Source organism: Acomys russatus, chromosome 32, assembly GCF_903995435.1.
Source record: "Acomys russatus chromosome 32, mAcoRus1.1, whole genome shotgun sequence".
NCBI classification, from domain to species: Eukaryota; Metazoa; Chordata; class Mammalia; order Rodentia; family Muridae; genus Acomys; species Acomys russatus.
Window position 1 is genome coordinate 1,079,705 of NC_067168.1, and position 22,793 is coordinate 1,102,497.

The window sequence follows — 22,793 nt, forward strand, 5'->3', positions numbered from 1 at the left end:
CAGGAGGGGCCTTGGCTGCCAGGGACCCTGACAAGCCGCGACTTGAGCCGTGTCTCTGGGCCTGGGCTGAACTGGAGGTATAACGCAGGGAGGGCACTCCTGGCCCAGCGTGGGCAAAAGGCACCAAGGAAGAATGAATCTGCTGCGCGCTGAGGATGGCATGGAGACTTCACTGATTGGAGCTGGGAGTTCCTGCAGGGGGGATGGAGGCGGCTGTGATTGGATAGCTAAAGTGGGGCCAGATTTGGAGGGCTTTGAATGCCCGACCGAGGAGCACTTCAACCCAGCTACTCACTTGCCATTTTCCTACCAGACCGAATTACCTCGCGGCGCTAGCTCTTCTTGGGGGCGGGGGTAGGGGTGGGGATAGGGGGGAGGGAGGAGGGGGGGGATGTCTGAGAACCTCGAAAAGCTCTCACCTGCTTCAGTGCCACCCGCGGACTGAGGGAGGAAGCAAAATCCCGACTAGTTGAGGGGACTCGCGCGCGAGTGTGTGTGTGTGTGTGTGTGTGTGTGTGTGTGTGTGCGCGCGCGCGCCGTGTAGCTTCGTTTCACCTTACATGCTAGGAAGCAACAAATTCCCCCTTGCACGCCGCGCAGTGGCACGGGTCCACTCCCCGCCGCCGTCACGCGAGGCCGCTCCTTCCCCCCGCCCTCCCCGCACCCCACCCCACCCTGTCCTCGCGCCCTCCCGCCCGGCCGCTCCCTCGGGGCCCCGCCGCGGCTTCCTGGGCCCGCGGCCCACGGCCGCTCCGCCCCGCGCGCTCCGCGCCCCCCTGCGGCCCCCGCGCCGCGCCCGCACACGCGCGTCCACGCCCCCCGGCCGCGCGGTAGGTGTTGTGCCGTCTGCGCCGGGCCGCAGTGCGGCTGCGCGCGCTGGGCTGCTCTCGGGGCTGGCAGGGCAGCGGCGGCCGCGGCGGGGCCGGGAGCGAGCGGGCGGGCAGGCGGCGCGGGGGAGCTCCGAGGCGCCAGGCCCCCGGGGGAGGGCGGCCGGGGAGGCAGGCCCCCGAGAGACCCGTCGGGTTGGATTTGGGGGCGCAGGGGCGCCTGGCCACGGACCTCGTTCTTCAGACGCCCCCAGCCCCGGCCGCTGACGGGGGGCTGAGGGGCGCCGCCATGCCTCTGCCGCGGTGACGCGCGGGGCCGTGAGGAGAACCGCGGGCGAGAACCGGGAGAGGAACCGTGACGAGAGCTGTGAGGAGCCGCGCGGTCTCCCCGGGGATGTCCCTCAGGCGGCCGGCGAAAGCGACTCACTCGAGCCCTGGGGTATAGGCCTAGCTTATCCAGCTTCCTTCCTCCTCCTCCTCCTCCTCCTTCTCCTCCTCCTCCTCTTCCTCTCCTCCCCCTCCTCCCCCCCTCGTCGTCCTCCCCCTCCGCGTCTCTTCCCTCACCCTTCCCCGCGCCCCCATCTTCCCTCCCTCCCTCCCCTCCAGCAGCGATGGCAGAGGAACAACAACAGCCGCCACCACAGCAGCCCGATGCCCATCAGCAGCTTCCCCTCTGCGCCCCCAACCCCGGGGTGGCTCTGCCAGCTCTTGTGCCCGGGCTGCCAGGGACAGAGGCCAGCGCTCTGCAACACAAGATCAAAAACTCCATCTGGTAAGAGGATCCTCCATCGCTGGGGTAGAGCAGCCTAGGCACATTGCTGCTGCAAAGGGGTGGGGGGCGGCGGCATCCGAAGAGCAGCAGGCTGATGCGTTCATTGAAGGTGGGTTCCCAGAGCCCGGTGCATGGCTATGGCACTTATGGAGGGGGGAGGTTGCACCCACCCCTGTCTCCTTAGACACACACACACACACACCACACACACACACCGTGCTTCCCTCTCAATTGTAAAGCAGATAAACAAGTTATTGGTGCGTTTTCCACATACAGTGAGGGAAATATGGGTCAAGATTAAGTCATTGCATGATAGTGGCATGAAATGGAAACTTGGAATGTAAAATGTATTGACTCTTTTTGTAGTCATAGAGGGAGGAAGAAGTGCATTGTGAATTTTGGCCGAACAAGACGTTGTACATAACAGCATTGATATGCAGCACAAAACCTAACGTGTCTTTTTCATTCAGTTGGATTAGCTGCTGTTTCTGGATGGTTTTGCCTCTTTTATTCTTGCACTGAATTTCCCTTTTAGGGAATTTATTCTTTGCATTGACTGCAAAGGAAATGCTTCTTTAGCATAAAGTGTTTTATATTAATGTGGTTATTTACAAGGTAAATGAATTTTTATGTAAAAGATCTTGCTGTTTTATGTAATTATTAAAAAGAAACTAGATGGAACACCCTTTACTAGTCCTGTATTTTCTTATATGGGAATTTGCAATATTTCAATGCTATTTGAACTCTTAAAGGCTAATAACAATATTAATAAATACAGAATTAAGTCCATCTTCTATTAGAACCATTGCAAAACAGTCTTTAAATGTGAACTTGCCTCGCTTTGTAGGATTCTTTATTAACTGACTTTTTTAAAGCATAGCACTATTTTTAAAATGGAAAGGAATATTTGGAATTTGTTCTAAGATTGCTTTTAATAGAAGTTTTAAAAAATAGAATTAAGTATGATTTGAAAAAATACCCTTTTTTTTTTTTTTAGCATGAATCTGGCAGGGTCATTATTGAATGTGACTACTAAAATAACAAAACTTACGCTTTAAAGACAAAGGTATCATAAAGCAAGTGGCATTGTATGTTCAGCATTTAAACATTTTAAGACAGTAACCAATTGTAAATACAAAGTTAAGAATTGTTATATAGTAATTTTCATTATTTTTTTGGCATGCTTCCATGGCATGCTAATATGAAGTAGGTCAGTGCAGGCTTTACTAGTTTCATACTATACAGTAGTTGACAATTGAATGCCTTTCTTTTATTTTTAATTTTAATATGAAACAATTTAGAAGGAATTTTTTTAGGCTTTGACAATAGTTATATGGCAACTTGAATAGGTCAGACATGTGAGATAATTTTGTGCTTGAGTGCTTATATGTGTTTGTTTATGGAAGTGGAAATGCCTTTATTCAGTGGATACCTATGCCCTGTTTTAGAAGCTATAATTTAAATAAAGATATCATTAGTTTCCTGCTTACTGTGATAGGCTCCACAAAGCCAGATGTTTTGTTTATCACTGGATAATGTAACTTAGGGTCCCTGAAATCATCACTGAACTGAAGTAAAATCCCCTTGTTTCTTATACTCATATGAGGAACGTCCCAGTTACAGGACTCAAATCTTTTAAGAAAGGTAAATGTTAAAGATTGAATTAGTCAGGCTTTTTTTTTAATTATGAGAACAATAAGAAGAAATTTTACTTTGTAATTTCACAGAAAGAGTGAGTTGTGTAGACACTGAGGAGTGGACAATCATGGAGTGCCATCTTATTTATTTATTTTTACTAAATCATGATTGAATTCCTTCATTGTTAATGATATTTACATGTCTATTACAACTTAACTGTGCTGACTTTCACATGGAAAACTTCTGAAGTAGAGGGAGTACACTTCAGTTTCTGGACTTAGCTCTGAGTAATTAATGAGTAAATAAATACACACCTTAATATCAAAATGTGCTATTCTCTATCTTCATCTTGTATTGACAGTATAAAGTTTCCAACTTTAGTAAAGTATTTCTTATTCCTTTATATTTAAAACTTTAGTGTAAACAACCATAGTAAATAATAAACATTAGTGACCGTATTTAACATAGACTTGTAACTCATCCACAAGCACATATTATTCATTGAGTAAGTATATAGAAAGTTCCATTGGTACTTTTTTTCTCTTTCTTTTCTTTTTTTGAGTTGAGAGCTTACTATGGAACCTTGTGCTGGCTCCGAACTCAGAAGTCTTGTCTGCCTTCCTGCTTTCTAAATTCTGGCTTTAAGGGCATATACTGCCGTGCCTGGTTCATGGCTACCATTATCTAAAAAAAAATAATGCTTTTTTTAAAAATTAGAGTGATTTTAATAGATATAGCTACAGTTCGATATGTATGTTGTTTCATATTTTTTTTAGGCAGCACTTTCTCCACCATTAAGAAAAAAGAACACCTGGTAGTGTTCTAAGAGATTGTCATTTTTGTGTCGCTTTTGTGATTCCTTCAGTATCGTTCATTATTAAGAGTTAAGATGAGATTCAAAAGAAATGTGGCATTTAAAAATTATCAACTGGGTTTTGTATTAGGTTGATCATGGTTTCTAAATTACTGGGCTTACAGATCACAAACAAGTCTGTACTTGTCCTCCTACTCTATAAATATAAATATAGTATGTGATGTCGACTTTTAGCTGGACAATGAGTTATTTATTGTCTTGGCTCACAATTAATTTATTCCATTTATTAAGTGCTGTTTGATAAAAGTATCCCATTGTAATTTCAAGCATAAATACATCTCTAAAAAAGGAATAAATATTCAATGTTAAGACCATAGTATTTAATGAAATTAAAACTAGTTCTCAAGAGTTGGAAAGAGTATATAGACTTTTAACGTAATTCTAGGAAATATACTGCTAACTTGGTATTGTTTATATTAATGTGTTTCTGACTATCTTCAAATTAAGCCTAGGTTAATAAAACTATCTATCTGTTGTCTGTATGTTTCTTGACCTTACACCTTCTCGTTCCATAGACAGAGAGTCCAAATTATTTATATGCCTCACTTGAAAGGACTTTTATTTGTAGAGGTATTTTAATTCTGAGTAGGCTATAAAAATGTTTTCATATATTATAAATGATATAACTTGAAGATAATTTTCCCCAAAAGCACAGAGAAAGGAAGAAAATATTAAAATATACACACATAATTTTTCTTTTTGGTTTTTGAATAGGTTTTGATCTGTGACCCTGGCTGGCTTGGAATTCACAGTCCTCTTGCCTCAGCCTTTCACGTGTTGGAATTGTGTGCCGTGATACCTAGTTACTTTTTTTCTTTTTCTTTTTCCTTTTTTCTTTTTTTTTAAGGAAGACTCACACTGACAGCCTAAAAGCCATAACCAACTTCAGTGTGAGCTTCTTTCACTTACGTTGCTTCTCTTTGGTGACTTACGTTTTCCTTTCTCAGTGACTTCATGGTTGAAAAAAATATGTGAAAATTTCTATTTGGTTTAAGCAACAAAAAACTTTTACTACCCAACCCTCATTTGTGTTTGTTTTTGTTTTGTTTTCTGTTTTGAGACAGGGTCCCTCTGTAGTGCTGGCTTTCTGGAGCTTGCACAGTAGATCAGGCCGCCTCTGCCTGCCTGCTGCTGGGGGTAAAGGCATGCGCCACCTCACCTGGCTCCCTCTTTCTCTTTTAAAAAATGTTTTACTTGAAACCATTACAGAATAAATTTAAAAAGGAGAATACCAAACACTATATTTGCTATTAGGTTGTAACTTAGATAATAAACTTTCACCTAAAAACAAAAACAAAAAAAAAAAGTTAAAGTTTTATTATAAAAATATTGTAATGCAATACTTAGAAAATTCAGATTGTAATAACATTTTCAGGTAAAATCTTATAAGTCTTTAAACAGTAAGATGTATCATTATTCTACCTATTTTATGTTAGGAAACTGAGTGATGCCAGGTGTGGTGGCACATGCCTGTAATCCCAGCACTCGGGAGGCAGAGGCAGGTGGATCTCGGTGAGTTCGAGGCCAGCCTGGTTTACAAAGTGAGTCCAGGACAGCCAAGGCTACACAGAGAAGCCCTGTCTCGAAAAACAAAAGCCAAAAAAAGAAGCTGTGGAATTTCTAGAATCATTAGCCAACCTTGGAGGCAATATTAGACAGTCAAGAGTTCCTTGTTATTCAATTCTGACCTGGCATAATTTAGACTTAGAGTTGTATTCTAAGAATTATTTTGGCTATTTTCTAGATTATCATTTATACCCAGTTAACTTTATTTTCTTATTCTTATGATAATAAGCACCTCGATATTAAATGATTGATCTCATTTCCACTTTAGTGCAGTGAATAGAGTATGGTACACTCTATAACATTTACATAGAAATACCATATTAGTCTTGGTGGTTTCTTTTTCTGTCCTCCGGCATAGAACAGTTTAGTTCAGTTTTGTTCTTGAGCCATGCAGTTTATTAGCACTGTAAGAAATAATTGTTATTCATCCAACTGTAGTGGGAAACATGTTGTTAAATAGTTTATTATCTTTAGTTTATTTTAAGTCCAGGGTCTTTTTTCTTTTTGTCTTGCATATATTTTAGTTCAGTTGGTTAAATACTACCTACCCTGAAGTCAGCTTGTGTTCTGTAGTCAGCACAGAAAAGACTTGATTCGCTTTCGCTTGTCTGTATTGAGGCCAGCTATGATGTTTGAGTCCCAGCACTATATGGCTCTGATTCCAGAAAGAAATTGTCTCCCCTGTCATCCAAAAAGGCAAGTTAAGCAGTTTTCAAGCCTGTCAAATTTCTCATCCTGTTCAGCTTACTTAATGATATGTGTTTAAATAATTGATCAGTTAGTTCTCCCACCTGGAAGATGTCTTGAAGGATGGTATTTGCAAACTGATTTGGCTTCTGTCTTATTACTGGCTTCAGAGATTTAGTGGGGGGATGAGCTGGTAGAAAGGACAGAAGTATCTTATTCGTCAAGAAAGGGGTGCCTTGAATAAAAATTATGTTAACTTGCTTTTACCTAAAAGTTTGAAAACAAATATTAAACACTGTCATTTACTAAAATTTAAACACTTAGAGAATTGTGCTCAACTAAATATCCGCTGTATACAAAGTGCAGTGCTAAATAAACACTGGCATTTAAGGAATGCTCATTTGCCTGTAATGTTAACTTAGGGTGGAAAATGTGCAGTGAAACTTCTCATATTCAGTTGGGGACTGAACAGAGAAAGAAAAGACACATGTCAAAGTATTGGATTCTGTCAAAAGTACACCTTCATTTCCTCATTTATAAAATGAGAGGGTTATACTGAATGACCTTGCAAGTTCTTTTAGTTTTTAAATTTTGAGTCTGCTACTAAGTTAATATTGACAGCAATAATAAAGCACACCATAAGTGCAGTGAAAGGCTAATATAGTTTAGTTACCATAAGCTGTCAACAGGTTATTAGGATTTGCTGGTGTCTGCTTGGGTGTTAACCCAGAACTATCTGAAGGTGTTGTCCTCTTACTGTTACCATGTGCAGATGTTTTGTTACATGAGATTAAGTGCAAATATTTACTGAAAGTGTGTAACATTTAAAGTGTTGTAAAAGCTGGTTTATTATATACAAACATGGTAGCCTCTAGAATGGTCTCAGTTGTTGCAGAGACTATGAGCTGCTGGTGAGAGACAGCGATAAAGGGATGTTTGTTTGCTTCTTTTTTTTTTTTTAAGAGTTGCTTAGACCTACAAGCATTTCACATTAACACACACACACACACACACACACACACACACACACACACACACACACACACCCTTCCTATGGTACTAATGAAGTATTTTAAGGCAGTAGTGAATACCATCTTATAAAATTATTAATGTAAACAAAACAGTTGTATATTATTTTCAGAATAATTTAGTGTAGGGTTAAGCTTCACAGTTATTTCCTTCATTTAAGTAGGCATTTTAGTGAATTATTGTGACAGTGTCCTTTTAAGAACAAAGCAACAATATGGTTACTCCACAACCCTAACAAAATTATACACTCTCTATTCATTGCCTCCATTTCTACTCTCTTTGTGTAGGCATTTGCTTTCTCTTCTGCTTCGTGGAGGCTTCTAAGATGAGCAGCATTGTCCAATAAGGAAAGTATCTTATTTAAGACAGGATAAGGAGATGAAGGTCAACACACTAAGGCTTTAATGCTCTTCATTGCTACTATGAGATTAAGATAGTTAGCATGCAACTTTAGTCCACATAAATAATGATCCACATCAAAGAATGATTTAATAATCTTTTTTGAGACTATAAATAAACATTTCTCTTTTTGATTTATGGACTACACACATCCTATTTACAAGAGGAAATAGAAACAAGTTTGGTTAATTTTATAGTATTTCTAACAAGCGTCTATCACGGTAGATTATATATGTCATATATGTGATGTGTGTATATGTTACAGAAAGTTGTATAGAGGTAAGGTTTTGTATTTCCTTGTATCTGAGAAAAAACTAAAAACATACTGATATTCCTTGCTGTTTGGATCTCCATTTGAGATACTGAATTGAGAGAATAAGAGGTTGTCTAGTGAAAAACTGCAGTCTGTTACACTATGAAATTTAGGCGTTAAAGAGTCAATAGGGCATAGTTTCCCATCTCTTCCAAATAGCCTTATGTAGAATAAAAATTTTACTTGAATTTGTTGTCTTTAAGTTTGGGTAGCAGTATGAAGGCGTTTATACTCATCCCAACACAGGACTAACAAATTGATTTAAATTTGAATTCTGATTAGTGATACCTGCCAAAAACATGAATATAGAACATGACGATATAGATTCCCTGTATTTGCCTTATTTTTCCTTTCTGAAAACAGTTTTCTTGGAATTTGAGCTCTAATGATTGTTTATCTTGGAGGGTGAAGTCATCACTAGGGCTGTTGTGTTTTTGACCTTTATGATTTTAAAATATGAAGTTGACCATGGGGGTAGGAGGCTGGAGAGACGGCTCAGTGCTGAAGAGCAGGGTCTGCTCTTCCAGAGGACCTGGGTTCACTTGCAGCTTACAATTGTCCGTAACTCTAATTTCAAGGGATCTGCCACCTTCACCCAGATATGCATGCAGGCAAAACACTAATACATACAACCAAAACACCAGTCAATGATCTAAAGATGAATAAATTATGTTTTAAAAAAAGTCTCAAAAAAAAAAGAAACCCTGTCGCAAATAAAGGTGCTGAATGATTCAGAAAGACATCCAGTGTCAAACTCTGGCGTCCACATGAACACACCCATGTCCTTGCACACCTGCATGCACATATACACACTACACATGAACACATCCATACCATCCTCCAATAGGCACACTAAACACCTGCATATGAAGAGCACTTGGGCTTATGTTTTCTTCCTGTTTTTCCGTGGCTGTCATATTTCATACTGTCAGAGAGGTACAAAATGAGAATAGAGGATTATTGTACTAAGTGCTTCTGTTATTCTTTTTTTTTTCCTGCTGATATACACTGCCACTGATGAACCACTGACTTATGAACCTTTTATGAGTTGTGTTATTTAATGTTTCTTGACAATTGAGGCTGGCTTTACCTGAGACAGGCCCATTTTAGTGATTTTTTTTTAATCAAGTTTAATTAAATCAAATGTCTTTTTTTTTTTTTTGAGACAGAATTTCTCTGTGTATCCTTGGCTGTCCTGGACTCGCTTTGTAGACCAGGCTGGCCTCGAACTCACAGAGATCTGCCAGCCACTGCCTCCTGAGTGCTGGGATTAAAGGCATGTGCCACCACGCTCGGCTATTATTTTCTAATATGTGAAGTCCAAAGGAATTTAGAGACTAAATATATATGAAGCAAATCCATCACTGCAAAAATCATAAGTAATATATAGCATAAAAAACTTATTTTTATATAGAGGCCAACAACTTATATTTTTGCAATAAATATATGAGATTTAGGAATGTAATTGCCGAAGACTTTTCTAACATCATACTTGATTTAAAATTTATGTTTCTGGAAACCTAGAAAATGTATTTCAACCAAATGATTCAGTTATTATAAATGAATCATTTCCTTAATTGGATTGTAGTCATTAGTGCTATTAAAGGCATATGTATATGAGAATCTATGATAGAAAATACCACAGTCAGATTATTAAATATATGATCCCCCATTTTTTTCTGGAGCAAAAGCTATTAGCAAGCAGCAATTGGTCAAATTCTATGTCTGAAAGTTTCCGAAGTAACTAAGTCCAAAGTTAATCCTAAATTCTTGAAAACAAAGTAGTCGTGGAAAGGTAAGTTCAGTGTACATTTATTGTAATAACTCCATGTGCAAAGCTTAGGAAAATCAAGCATTTAAAAAGAGACTATCCTAACTTTTAAAACAAGAACCACTTGGACTTTATATATAAAAATAAGATTTTATTTAATGCAGTAATGGTATAATAAGTAGTAGATGAAGGGGCATTCAATGAATGAGGACATTAATTTTATTTGCCAAGCTCAGGGTGTGGACTTAGTTTAAAAAAAATATATCAAAAGATAGACTGTAGATTTAAATGTACTACTTAACAGTTCCTTACTGTGGCTTCTTTATTCTCTCTGTCATGAATTAGATTTAGTTTTGATGGCAGTGAGCCTTATCAATAATGTAGGTGAATAAAGGAAGATCGCTCTAGAGAGAATTTCTTTGGAAAACTTAACAAATGTAGTTCCCAAATATAAATGGTAGTGCCAACCATTTATAATGCTCTTACGTAAGTTTTCATTTACATAGGTAGACAAAAATATAAAATAATAACAGAAGAAAATGAAAGGTATGGATGAGCACTAGGCAACAGAACTAACATGAGTTGTTACTTGAAAGTTAACTATCTATTTATTTATGTTTCTAGATTTATTTTATGTATATGAATGTTTTCCCTGCATGTAAGCCATGTGCTTACATGCCTGGTGCCCATGAAGGTGAGACGAGGGTGTTGGATGCCCTGGGATTAAAATTACAGTTAGTTGTGAGCCACCACGTAGGTGCTCGGAGCAGAACCTGGGTTCTCTGCAAGAACAACAAGTGCTCTTCACCACTAAGCTATCTCTCCCGCCCCAAACTTTACAACAGTCTTTTCTCTGTGCTTTCATATCTTATGGCCTCAATTTGCTCTCGTTTTCTGTTTATCTACTCCTTTTGATAGTGGATACCACTATATCTTTTTCTAAAATCATTCCAGCAATATTGGGTTTTTTGTTTGTTTGTTTGTTTTTCCTGACCATGCCTGTGTCCAATATTTATTATTTAACTAGTTGTCTAATTTGTAGTATAACTTAAATTTCTTTTTGTTTTTATATTTCCACTCCCCAAACCATAGTTCAGTGTTTCAACCTTCTATACCTGTATTATTAAGAGTAGTAATAGTTAATTGTTTGTCATTATTTGAGTCTAAAATATCTCTTGTGGCTCCTGTGTTTGGGTGTCAAGTTCACAGCTGTTGCTCCTGTTTGGAGGTTGTGGAACTTGTAGGAAATGGGGCTTGGCTCCCAGAAGTGGACCACTGCAAGTTGTAGGCTACCTTAGCCCTTGCTCTCTGCTTACTGTCTGCCACTGGGGTAGGAGTCCTAGCCAAACACTCCCACCATCACGATTACAACTTCTGAACCCTAAACCAAAACAACCTTTCCTTCCTGCATTGCTTTGACATAGTCGTGAACAACGTAGTACAGAAAATTGATAGTGAGAGTGGGGTCATTATTGTAATGAACCTGACCATTTGCTTTATAGATGTTCAGAATTGGTTTGCAGGAGAAACGCGGAGCAGTTTTAGAGCTGTCGGTTAGAGAAGCTCTAGAGAACTATAAACACTCTGTAATGTGCTGTCCTGTTTGGAATTGAGAAGACCAGAATGTCCACCCAGACGAAGACAGTAAAGATTATGCTCACAGAACTTCAAAAGGAACAAGGACCCTTACTGAGAATTGGGCTGGGGGCCATTTGTGTAGCATTTGGCAAAAAAAAAAAAAAAAAAAAGAAAGAAAGAAAGAAAGAAAAAAAGAAAAAAATCTAACTATTCTGTCCATGTCCTGAAAATTTGAATGAGATTGAAATCAGAAGTAATGAATTAACCTATTTTATGGAAGAAATTTCAAGACATTATTAGTGCCAGGCTGTGACATAGGTTTTGCTCATTGCATTTACCCAGATTTATAGTGAATGAAAACAGAAAGTGAAACAAGATATGAAAATGTACAGTTTTTTGAAGGAAAGAAAATAATCATGTTTAGAGATGAGGCACATACAGATGCAATGACTGTTAACTGTTAAAGAGATTAGCACCATTAGAGAAACTGAGCACTCTGCACTGTATAAAAGGGAAAGGTACCTTGATGGTGAGGTCCCATCCAACAAAGGCTCGAGGATATAACATATTTTAAAAACTTTAAAAAGTGTGGGGTAGGGGCTGGAGAGATGGCTCAGAGGTTAAGAGCACTGGCTGCCCTTCCAAAGGTCCTGAGTTCAATTCCCAGCAACCACATGGTAGCTCATAACCATCTGTAATGAGATCTGGTGCCCTCTGTACATACAGACAGAACACTGTATACATAATAAATAAAATAAAATAAAATAATATTTTAAAAAAGTGCGGGGTGGAACAGTGCTAAAGAGATAGCTTAGCAGTTACTATACTCTTGCAGAGGACCGGCCTGGCCAGAGTTCAGTTCCTCACATCAACAGGAGGTTCTCAATGGCCAGTAATTCAAGCTCCAGGGCGTCTAACTTCCTCTTCTGAACTTCATGGACACCTGTATTTGTGCACATATTCACACCTAAACATATAATTTAAGTAAACAAATTGATTCTAAGATACAGCTTCCATTGTATACTGTTGGGAAGTGTTTTTCCTGAGACAACCACTCAGGCATCAAAAGTTACTGAGCTGCAGTAAATGGAGGCCTGGGCCACCTCTGAAGCTGACTTAGAGTTGTGCATGCAGTACTGTTTTACAGACATGCAGAGTACAAGGATTAGTTGTGGAGTAAAAGGGGCTTGTACAAATATTCCAGAGAAGTCCTGTGAGGCCAGGCATTGTGTAGCTCCTTGTCCCTGAGTAAGTTGTGTTTGAAGCCTTAAGGTAAAGCCTGATTTGCAGCAGAGACCAGAATGTTGTAAATACCAGGAACATGGGACATCTGCTGAAGAAAGCTGCAGGCCATGTGTGCTACAAACAGCAGCGCTATAGGAGCCACCATGTACCCTGATAGGAGACAGTTAGCTGCCGGTTTTGATGTTTGCCCTGTTGCATTTCCATCTTGCTTTGGTCTAGTCTTTCCTTGTTATTCTCCACTACCCTTTGCAATAGATTTTTTATTCTGTGGCATTTGTATATTTATGCCATGTAGCTTATGATTTGAATTTGAGGGAGCTCATACCTAAGTGGATGCCTTGAGTCACAAATGAGGCTATGGACTTTTAAACTTGGTTAAGGCTATAGGAATTCTTGAAGTTAGACTAGATGAATTTCCATTATGAGATAGCTGTGACCCTGGGTAGGTGGAGGGGACAGAGGCAGAATATTAGAATCACAATGTAAAATGTTCTTCATAGGACTAAAAGTTAAATACCCAGCTGGTGGCTGGGTTTTGGGATATTATGGGACCTTAAGAAGTAGGTGGCTAGGGTGTGGGCCCAGCTTTGCTGCTGCTTTTCTTCAGCCCCTATTCATTCTGCCTTCTTCTCCACCATCCTGGACTAAAACTTGTGAAACCATGAGCCAAAAATAAACCTTTCCTCACTTAAATTATTCTATCATTTTGTCATTAATGATGAAAAAGTAATACATCGCTCTTGGTGATTGTCCCTCACCAAACTAGTGTTCTGCTATCTAAATATGTGTTTACAAATGTTAGTTTTCATATGGTTCCTTTCTAAGTTTGTAGTAATTTCTTGTTCACCATACTGGGTAAAGATTTTCATTCTGTTTTACAAGGTCTACAAGCAATGTCACTTCCATACAGTTGGTTCAACTCTGAATTTGAGGATTTGGTCCTGGCATAGGTTTTGGCCTACTTAGACTACAAGACATAACTGAGACAACTTGCTAAATCATGCTGTACTGATTGTTTTTCTCATCTCTGTGACAAAGTATCTAACAGAGCAATTTATGAGAAGAACTTTTAAGGTTTGGGAGAGTACACACAGACCATCATGGTGGGTGGAACAGCCGGTTCTAATGGGAGGGGCTTGCAGCAGCTGCTTTGCTAAATGGTACAAATCAGGAAGCAGAGAGCTTAGGTGGAAACTGGACCAGAGTATACCCATCACCTGCTCTTCCAGCAATCTTCTTTTTTTTTCCACCTGGCCTCTACTTCCTATAAGTTCTGCCACCTCCCTAGACAGCACCACCATCTGAGGGTCAAGTGTTCAAACACATGAACCCATGGGGGACATTTCATATTGGCCAGATTCTGAAGATGGCATAGGAAATCTGAGTGGTTGCAGGAAGGGTGAATGACTAACATAGGGAAAGAATGCTGAGTCCCTAAAGTGTTGAATTCAAAAATTGGCCACCATGCTCCCAAACCTTGTCTGACATAGAACTTGTTTTTTGTTTTGTTGTGTTGTGTTTGATTTTGTTTTGTTTGTCTGATACTTTTTTTGTTTTAAAAGACTTTTTAGTGGTTAGAGAGATGGCTCAGCAGTTAGGATAACTTGTGTTTCTTGCAGAGGAGCCAGATTGCATGCCCAGCATGCTCACAGCCATCCCTGGATCCAGTTCTAGCAGGCCTGGTGCCTTATTCTTCCACAGGTACTAGGCATTCGTATTGTGCACATACATACACGGAGGCAAAATACTTGTGCATATAAAATAAAACAAAAAAATTATTTTAAAAATCAGAAAAATCTTTTCAGCTATAATTATTCTTCAATTCTGCTTGGTTTGTTAGAGTAGAATTTCTCAAATTGTTTATTATATTACCCACTTGAAAACTTGCTGACAAATTTTGAAGCTCCACCATAGTTTTAATTAGTCCTCCAGATGAGTCAGCATCTCAAACTTAAGTGTGCAAATCTTTAGAAGTTTCATCTATGAAAAAGTGTTATCCAAAGTATAGTAAAGCTGCATTCTCAGTCATTCCTAAGTACCCGAGGTGAACTTAATAATTTCTTTGTTTTAACTTTCATGATATTTGAATATAATTCTAATTTATCTTCCTTTGTACTGTGTATGTTCAAGTCAAATCGGCAGTTAAAAGGCAGACACGTACTCTAAAGAAGGTCTAGTTTGGGAGGTTGGGAGCTATACAATCCTTAGTCACACTTTCAGGGGCTTTAGCTGGTTCTAACAGTGAAGATAAGAGAAAAGTCCCTCTGTGCTTACTGCAGTGGAGAGAGAAAAGTACCCATTTTAAAATATGTTCATAGCTATCTGTCTCTTTAGCAAGGCCTGCCCTCAAAGGAAACTGTTTTACCATAGCCCAATCAACTGTTTACCAAGTTTAACAACTTAAAAAGTTGGTAAGTTTACCAAAACTTAAAATGACCTGGAGAAAGGAAAACACCCAACTTCAGCCCTGTCTAGTCTTTAGCACAAGAGGAGAGAAATCAGCTCGGCCTCTGAAAAGACTATGAATTAATCATAGGAGTATAGAATGTTCCTGTCCTTTACACTGTACCATCCTATTGGTAGAGCTCTTGTCTAATCACAGAGGATCCTATCTGAAGGAACTGCCAGCCTTACACCCTGTTCGGGAATCTCAAAGGAAGCCTAACATTAACAGGAGACAAAAATCAAGGATGACAACAACAATAACAAGATATTAGCCTCTCAACACCGTGGAGTAACAAATTGCTGCCAAATAATGCCAAGGTTACAGAAACCCTCTGCCTCTGCTCCGTCTCATTGTTTGGTCCTCAGCAGGATACAAGACACGCTAAAAGGCAAAAAACAAAACAAGCTAAGTCTGATTAAGCAAACTAAGCATAGAAATCAGATATTTCAGATCGATCTGAGTGAATAGAATGGTTCTTTAACTGTGAGTAATACCATGCATGCTCGGAAGGAGATGACGTGCAAGAACCGGCAGAGAAGCGTAGGAATAGAAAAACCCAAGGAAAAGACAGAAATAAATAACTCTTAGGGTTAAGGACACAGCTAGTTCAGTTGGAGCACACTTAAATGACTAGTGTAGCAGTCCCTGGGTTCAACCCCTAGTATAATGAAAAGTGACTAAATGCTGTCATTAACAATGGCTTATTGGTAGAGCAGACATGACTGAGGCAAGAATCATGGAATATGAAAATATTTCAAACATTTCCAAAACTGACATGTAATGAATACAAAAGAACTTACAGCTATAGAAGGTGTAATGTATATTAGAATATCAAGAGAGAAATGTTTGACATGATAAGGTCTTGAAACTTTTCCAAAGTTAATGACTAGATGCCAAAACAGATCCTGGAATCCCAGAGAAACCCAGAATAAATACTGAAAACATTACATCTTGACATATTTTATTCTAACTACAGATAGCCATAGGCAAAAAAAAAAAAAAATCTTGAAAGAATTCAAAGGAAAAAAACCCCAAAATAAAAACTATATCAGACTTCTGTTTATAACTATTCAGGCAAGAAAGAGAGGGAAGTGAAATATTTAGCATCAAAAACACCGGTGTATAATTCTGTGCTTAACCAAACTGTCTTTTAAAATGATGAAGAAGGCCAGAGAGATGGCTCAGAAGGTGTAGGCATGTGCTACCAAGAAGACCTTAGAGGACCTCTGAGTTCAATCCCTGGGACATGGTAGAAGGAGAGAACTGACTCCTGGAAGTTTCACTCTGATCTGCACACGTGTTATGTCATGGCATGTGTTCCCACATATGTATGAAATAAGTAAGTGTAATAAAATGAAGGATAAATAACTACTAAGAGAATTTACCACTGAAATGCTTGGTTTGCAAGGAATGTGAAATATACAGCAGAGAGAGTAATAATGAAATAGGTTTAAAAAAAAGATCTACATAAAGGAAGAGCAGGAAAAATTATAAGAAGGAATAAGAATATTTTTCTTAGGTTGATATGGCTTATAAGAGTTTGTTCAAAATAATAGCAGCAACAATAAATTTATGAATAATTCTTAGATAAACCAGTATTTAGCTCATGAATAAATAATAATAACAACAGTGTTTCAATAGATGGCACAGCATAGACTTGGATTAGTTTAATTATATTGCAAACTGTAGGGCCATATGACTAAAGGAGACTAAATAAAAGGAAATGTAGTTGATACCAACTACAGTTTGAATCAAAAATGTCTTTTAAAGACTCATGTTATGGGCTTTGTCTGCAGCCAGTGGTTGAAAGGTAATGGAACATTTAAAAGCAGCCTACTTGGAAGATGTTAGATCATTGGAGGCTTGCCATTGAAGTGGGTATTGGAACCAAGATGGTCTGATTTTCTCTCAGAATAAACTTTTTCTCTTATTACGCTGATTACCCCAGGTAGTTTGTTACAGCGATAGAAAGTCAACTAATACCTTGTACCAAAAGAATATAGAAAATGGAATCAGGTTAGGTAGATAGCGCAGCTGATAAAAGTGTTTGCCTCACCTGAGGATTGTGTTCAAACCCCAGGATTTATGATGGGGAAAACAAACAAACAAACAAAAAACAAAACAAAACACACACACAAAAAAAAACCAAGCCAGGCACTGTATTACGAGCTTATATTCCTATCACTGAGGAGGTAGAGACATTCAGATCCCTGGGTTTGCCTCACCTATTTCGCAAGTCCCATGCCATTGAGAAACCCTGACTTAAAAAACAAGGATGGCATGGAAGGCCTGCAGAGAAAAGAGAAACTGCCAGTGGGGCCATTTCTGTGACAAGCTGGAGACCTAAATCAGGGTAGGCTTCTGGAAGGTTATGACCTGGCTGGCTCTACCTGAGACTCCTAGTATCAGGGCCTATGGAGACTGAAGACGTTACCCTCTAACTAGACAAGACTCCTAGTGGAGGGAGGGGAACACCAACATACCCACAAAAACTTTGACCCAAAAAATTACCCTACCTACAAGACATATAGAGATAAATATGGAACAGATAGAGCAGAGATTGAGAGAATGTCCAACCAATGCCTGGCCCAACCCAAGACCCAGCCCATAGAAGAGAGCCAACCCCTGATAGTATTAAGGATACTCTGTTATGCTTGCAGACAGAAGCCTAGCAGAGTTGTCCTCTGAAAGACTCCACCCAGCAGCAGATAGAAATAGATGCTGAAACTCTTTGGCTGATGTGTAGAGAGTCTTATAGAAAAGTTGCGGGGGAGGACGAGGGGAAGGGAGAAAAGCACCTGGAAGTGACAGGAGCTACATAAGAAGAGCAACTGAGCCAACTAACCAGGACCCAGAGGGCCTTGTGGAGACAGAAGCACCAGCCAAGGTTCATGAATGGGCTGGATCTAGGCTCCCTACCCTAATGTAGCCGATGGGCAGCTCAGGCTTCATGTGGGTCCTCTAGTAAGGGGAGTGGGGGGCTGTCCCCTGATATACACTGTTACCTGCTTTTTGATCACTTCTACTTCTCCCTAATGGGACTGCCTTACCAGGCCACAGGGAAAAAGGACACGCTCAGTCCTGATGCGAGCTGGGGTGGGTGGATAAGGGGGCTCCGCTTTTCTAGGTTAGAGGGAGGGCAAGTGGGACTTGAAGAGAGAGGAGGGAAGGGGCTACGACTAACATGTAAAGTGAATAAATAATTAATAATTATATTTTTAAAAGGATGGGACTGGAGCAATGATTCGGGGATTAAGAGTGTATTGCTCAGCTGGACGTGGTGGCACATGCCTGTAAACCCAGCACTCAGGGAGACAGAGATGGGTGAATTTGAGGCCAGCCTGGTTTACAAGAGAGTCTGTGGGGGGGGGTGGGGGGGGGAGAGAACTATTGCTCTTCTAGGGATCTGGGTTTGATTCTCAGGACCCATTGGGCAGCTCACATGGTAACTACAGTTTCAGGGTATCCAACACCCTTTTCTGGCCTTTGTGGGAACTAGGCACACACGTGCTGCACGGGGCATACATGCAGGCAAACACTCAGACATTTGAGGAGGGAGAAAGGTTGCCACTTTGTGAAGATCACCAACACGTGAGGTTGCCTCCTACTTTCCATATGATCTTTTACATAAAGGAACATGCACACACCAGAAAGTAGAAAAGTGTACTGGAGAGATGTAGCTCAGTCATTTATAAAGATCTAAAAGGCAGAAATAGACAAAAAATAATGGAAATGAAAGACAACAAAGAAAAGAATTAGCAATATCGTAGTGACTAGTCCCAATTTGCCTTTGGCTTTTATTGTTAATATATTTTAAAGATTTGTTTATTTTGTGTACAGTATTCTGCCTGCATGTATGCCTGCACACCAGAAGAAGACACTAGATCTCATAGATGGTTGGAAGCCACCATGTAGTTGCAGGGAATTGAACCCAAACTTTGGAAGAGCAGTCGGCGCTCTTAACCTCTGAGCCATCTCTGCAGCCCCTATTATTAATATTTTAAACACAGCAAATAACAGACAGATTGTTGAGCTCGAGAGGTACCTCAGTGGTAAAGAGTACTGGCTGCGCTTGAAGAAGACCCAGGTTTGGTTCCCACCACCCATGGTGGCTCACAACCATCTGTATCTCCAGTTCCAGGGGATCTAATGTCATTTTCTGACTTCTGTGGGTACCAGACATACATATGGCACACAGACATGCATGCAGGCAAAACACCTATACATATAAAATGTTAAAATGGAAATTGCTAGACTAGATTTAAAAGACCCTGCCATATGTTGTCTACAAGAATCTCATTTGCAGACCTTACTACTTTTATTGTTTAGTAACCAGCTAATTATAACATACTTCATGTATGTGTGGTCACTGAATCTGACAACCTTTGTTACACAAGTTGCAAGCAGATGCTAAGGTGATAAAATTATGAAGACACTGCAAGGAAAGTTTGTCATGATTTTTTTTACCTAGTTTTACATATGAACCCTTAACTTCATCTTATTTCTTCAAGTGATTGTTGAACAGTTTGGTGACAGGGTTTTGTTTGTTTTTATTTTTTACATGATAACTGTATTTCTGTGGCTTACTATTAAATTTATTTTTTGAGCAAACAATGAAATTATTTTTAGTGTGATTGTAAAGTTGTGGAGTCATTACCATCATCTGATTTTAGAACACTGATTAAAAATTTTTATGTCATCTATTGTGTTTGTGCATTTATGTGCAAGTACACATGACCACATGCAGTGCCATACATGTGGGGCCCAGAAAATAACTTCCAAAAGTTCTTTCCTTCTCTCCTATAGTTGCAGGGTCAGAATTCACCTTAGCAGCAAGAGTTTTACCTACTTGAACCATTTCGCTGGCCCACACTTTGATTTTTTAAGTATTTAAAAAGTGTTTTAAGCTGGTCACGTTGGCCCTCGCCTGTAATCCCAGCACTCAGGGAGGCAGAGGCAAGCAGATCTCTGTGAGAAACCCTGTCTCAAAAAACAAAAAACAAAAGAAAAAAATGTTTTGTGTTGCCTGAGAGTGCTGGGATCTAAGGCATGCGCCACCACGCCCGGCTTGCTACAAAGCTGTTTTATATGCTGCCTTGAATTTCAACATCAATAATCACATATTCATGTGGCTCTTCTGTAGAGCACATTTCCAAACAATTCTGCCTTTACCCATATCTATGGATACAAATTTTTTTCTTTAGCATGTTTTGAACTAGTAAGATAATATCTCTAAATTAATTTTCTCATTAAGATGGACAGAAAATTGTTACGAAGAACAGAATCTTCCAAAATAAGCTTTTGTTTTAAAAAGTGTTAAGGTGAAAACTCAGAATTCAAAGAGGCAGCAAACCTTATAAACTATTGTAGAATTGTTAGATTTCTCTACTCACATAACCTAACATTTTGAATCTGTTTTCTTTTTCATTGTGTACCTTGTAAGATTATAGTACAAATTGAGATATTTCATATAAAACATATACTGTAGAATCTAACATATGGTAAGTACTTGGCAAAGTGTCAGCTGCTTTTTTTATGACATTAGTGATCACTCTAATTAATTAATTAATTTAAATTAATTTATTCATATTACATCTCAGTTGTTATCCCATCCTTTGTATCCTCCCATCCCTCCCTCCCTCCCGTTTTCACCCTATTCCCCTCCCCTATGTCTGTGACTGAGGGGGATCTCCTCCCCCTATATATAATCATAGGGTATCAAGTCTCTTCTTGGTAGCCTGCTATCCTTCCTCTGAGTGCTATCGGGCCTCCCCATCCAGGGGACGTGGTCAAATATGGGGCACCAGAGTTCGTGTGAAAGTCATACCCCACTCTCCACTCAACTGTGGAGAGTGTCCTGTCCTGTTCACTGGCTAGGTGTTTACTGCACGTATTGTCCTTGGTTGGTAGTTTGAGCAGAACCCCTGGGCCCAGATCCGCCCATCATAATGTTCTTCTTGTAAGTTTCTAGGACCCTCTGGATCATTCTATTTCCCCGTCCTCCCATACTTCTCTCACCTAGAGTCCCAGTAGGATGTCCTCACATCTATCCCAATTTCCTGGTAAGTGAAGACTTTCATGGGACATGCCCGTTGGGCTAGTGACAGAACAAAGTGACAGCGTACAGACTGGGAAAAGATCTTCACCAACGCTACATCTGACAAAGGTCTAATATCCTAAATATATAAAGAACTTAAATTAAAAACCACCAAACCAAATAACCCAGTTGAGAAATGGGGCTCAAAGCTAAACAGAAAATTCTCAACAGAGGAATATCAAATGGCTAAGAAACACTTAAAGAAATGCTTAACATCTTTAGTTATCAGGGAAATGCAAATCAAAACAACTCTGAGAGTCCATCTTACACCCATCAGAATGGCTAAGATAAAAAATTCAAGTGACAGCACATGTTGGCGAGGATATGGAGAAAGAGGAACACTCCATTGCTGGTGGGAATGCAAACTTGTACAACCAGTTTGGAAATCTATCTGGTGCTATCTCAGAAAACTGGGAATAGGGCTTCCTCAAGACCCAGCTATTCCACTCCTTGGAATATACCCAGAAGATGCTCCAGCACACAACAAGGACATATGCTCAACCATGTTCGTAGCAGCCTTATTCATAATAGCCAGAACCTGGAAACAGCCTAAATGTCCCTCAGTTGAAGAATGCATAAGGAAACTGTGGTACATTTACACTATGGAATACTATTCAGCTGTTAAAAACAAGGAAATCCTGAAATTTGTGGATAAATGGATGGAACTAGAAAGGACCATAATGAGCGAGTTAACCCAGAAGCAGAAAGAGTCACATGGTATATACTTAGCTACTATTTTTAACCCCAGTAAGATTCAGTAAACATACATTAACATACTATCAGTATATAAGGAGTGTTATTATTTTTGGTTTTTGTTAGAGTATTAAACATAGTGGTAAAGGGACTGTGGTGCTATGTGGAAGGAGCATTTCTAGTAGTGCTAAATCAGTTGATGTTCTTGTATTTGCAGAAGATTGATGCCAGGGCCTCGGTAGATGCTGAGTTCTCTTATACGGCACAATATTTCCATTTAACCTACACATGTTATTCCATATGCCTAACTTATATTTAGTTGGTTATGTCTAATTTCTAATATTGTGTGAGTGCTATGTGGGTACTTGTTAACCTATATTTGGAAATAATGACAAGAAAAAAAAGCCAGTGTGTTCATTATGGAGACTTCTTTTGAAACATCTGTAGTTGGTTGAATACATGCATATGTATTTCACACGTTGAACCCACAGGTATGGAAAGCCTCACTTTAAGTGGAGAGGCGATAAGAAAGGAGGCCAACTGATGGCACTCAGAGGAAGGGTAAGCTGGCTACCAGAATGAGACCTGATAGGCTGTGATCATAGGGTGGGAGAGGAGGTCCCCTTCTGTCACAGACCTAGGGGAGAGGAATTGGATGAAAGAGGGAGGGAAGGAGGAATGGGAAGATATAAGTGAAGGGATAACAATTGAGATGTAATCTGAATAAATTACTAAAATTAAAAAAATAAATAAATAAAGGAGGCCAAGTGACAGGAGTATAGTGAGGTCAGTGGGTGAATTCCAAAAACCTGCTTGTCTTATGTTTAGAATCCAGTAAGTCTATTGCTATGTTGTGTT

At 39.7% G+C, this 22,793-nt stretch overlaps 1 protein-coding gene across 2 annotated transcripts in view; it reads left to right on the top strand.

The window, feature by feature from the left end:
• The first annotated feature begins 1,123 nt into the window (after positions 1 to 1,123).
• Rfx7 (regulatory factor X7) overlaps positions 1,124 to 22,793 on the top strand; it is an 84,114-nt gene continuing 62,444 nt past the window's right edge. Inside the window, exons 1-2 of one of the 2 annotated variants that reach the window (XM_051140680.1) lie at positions 1,124 to 1,266; positions 1,437 to 1,599. In XM_051140680.1, the coding sequence (XP_050996637.1) occupies positions 1,439 to 1,599 (161 nt within the window). In that variant the 5' untranslated portion in view covers positions 1,124 to 1,266; positions 1,437 to 1,438. Of the gene's footprint in view, positions 1,267 to 1,433; positions 1,600 to 22,793 lie in introns of both variants that reach the window. The other variant, XM_051140681.1, reaches the window with a different exon arrangement.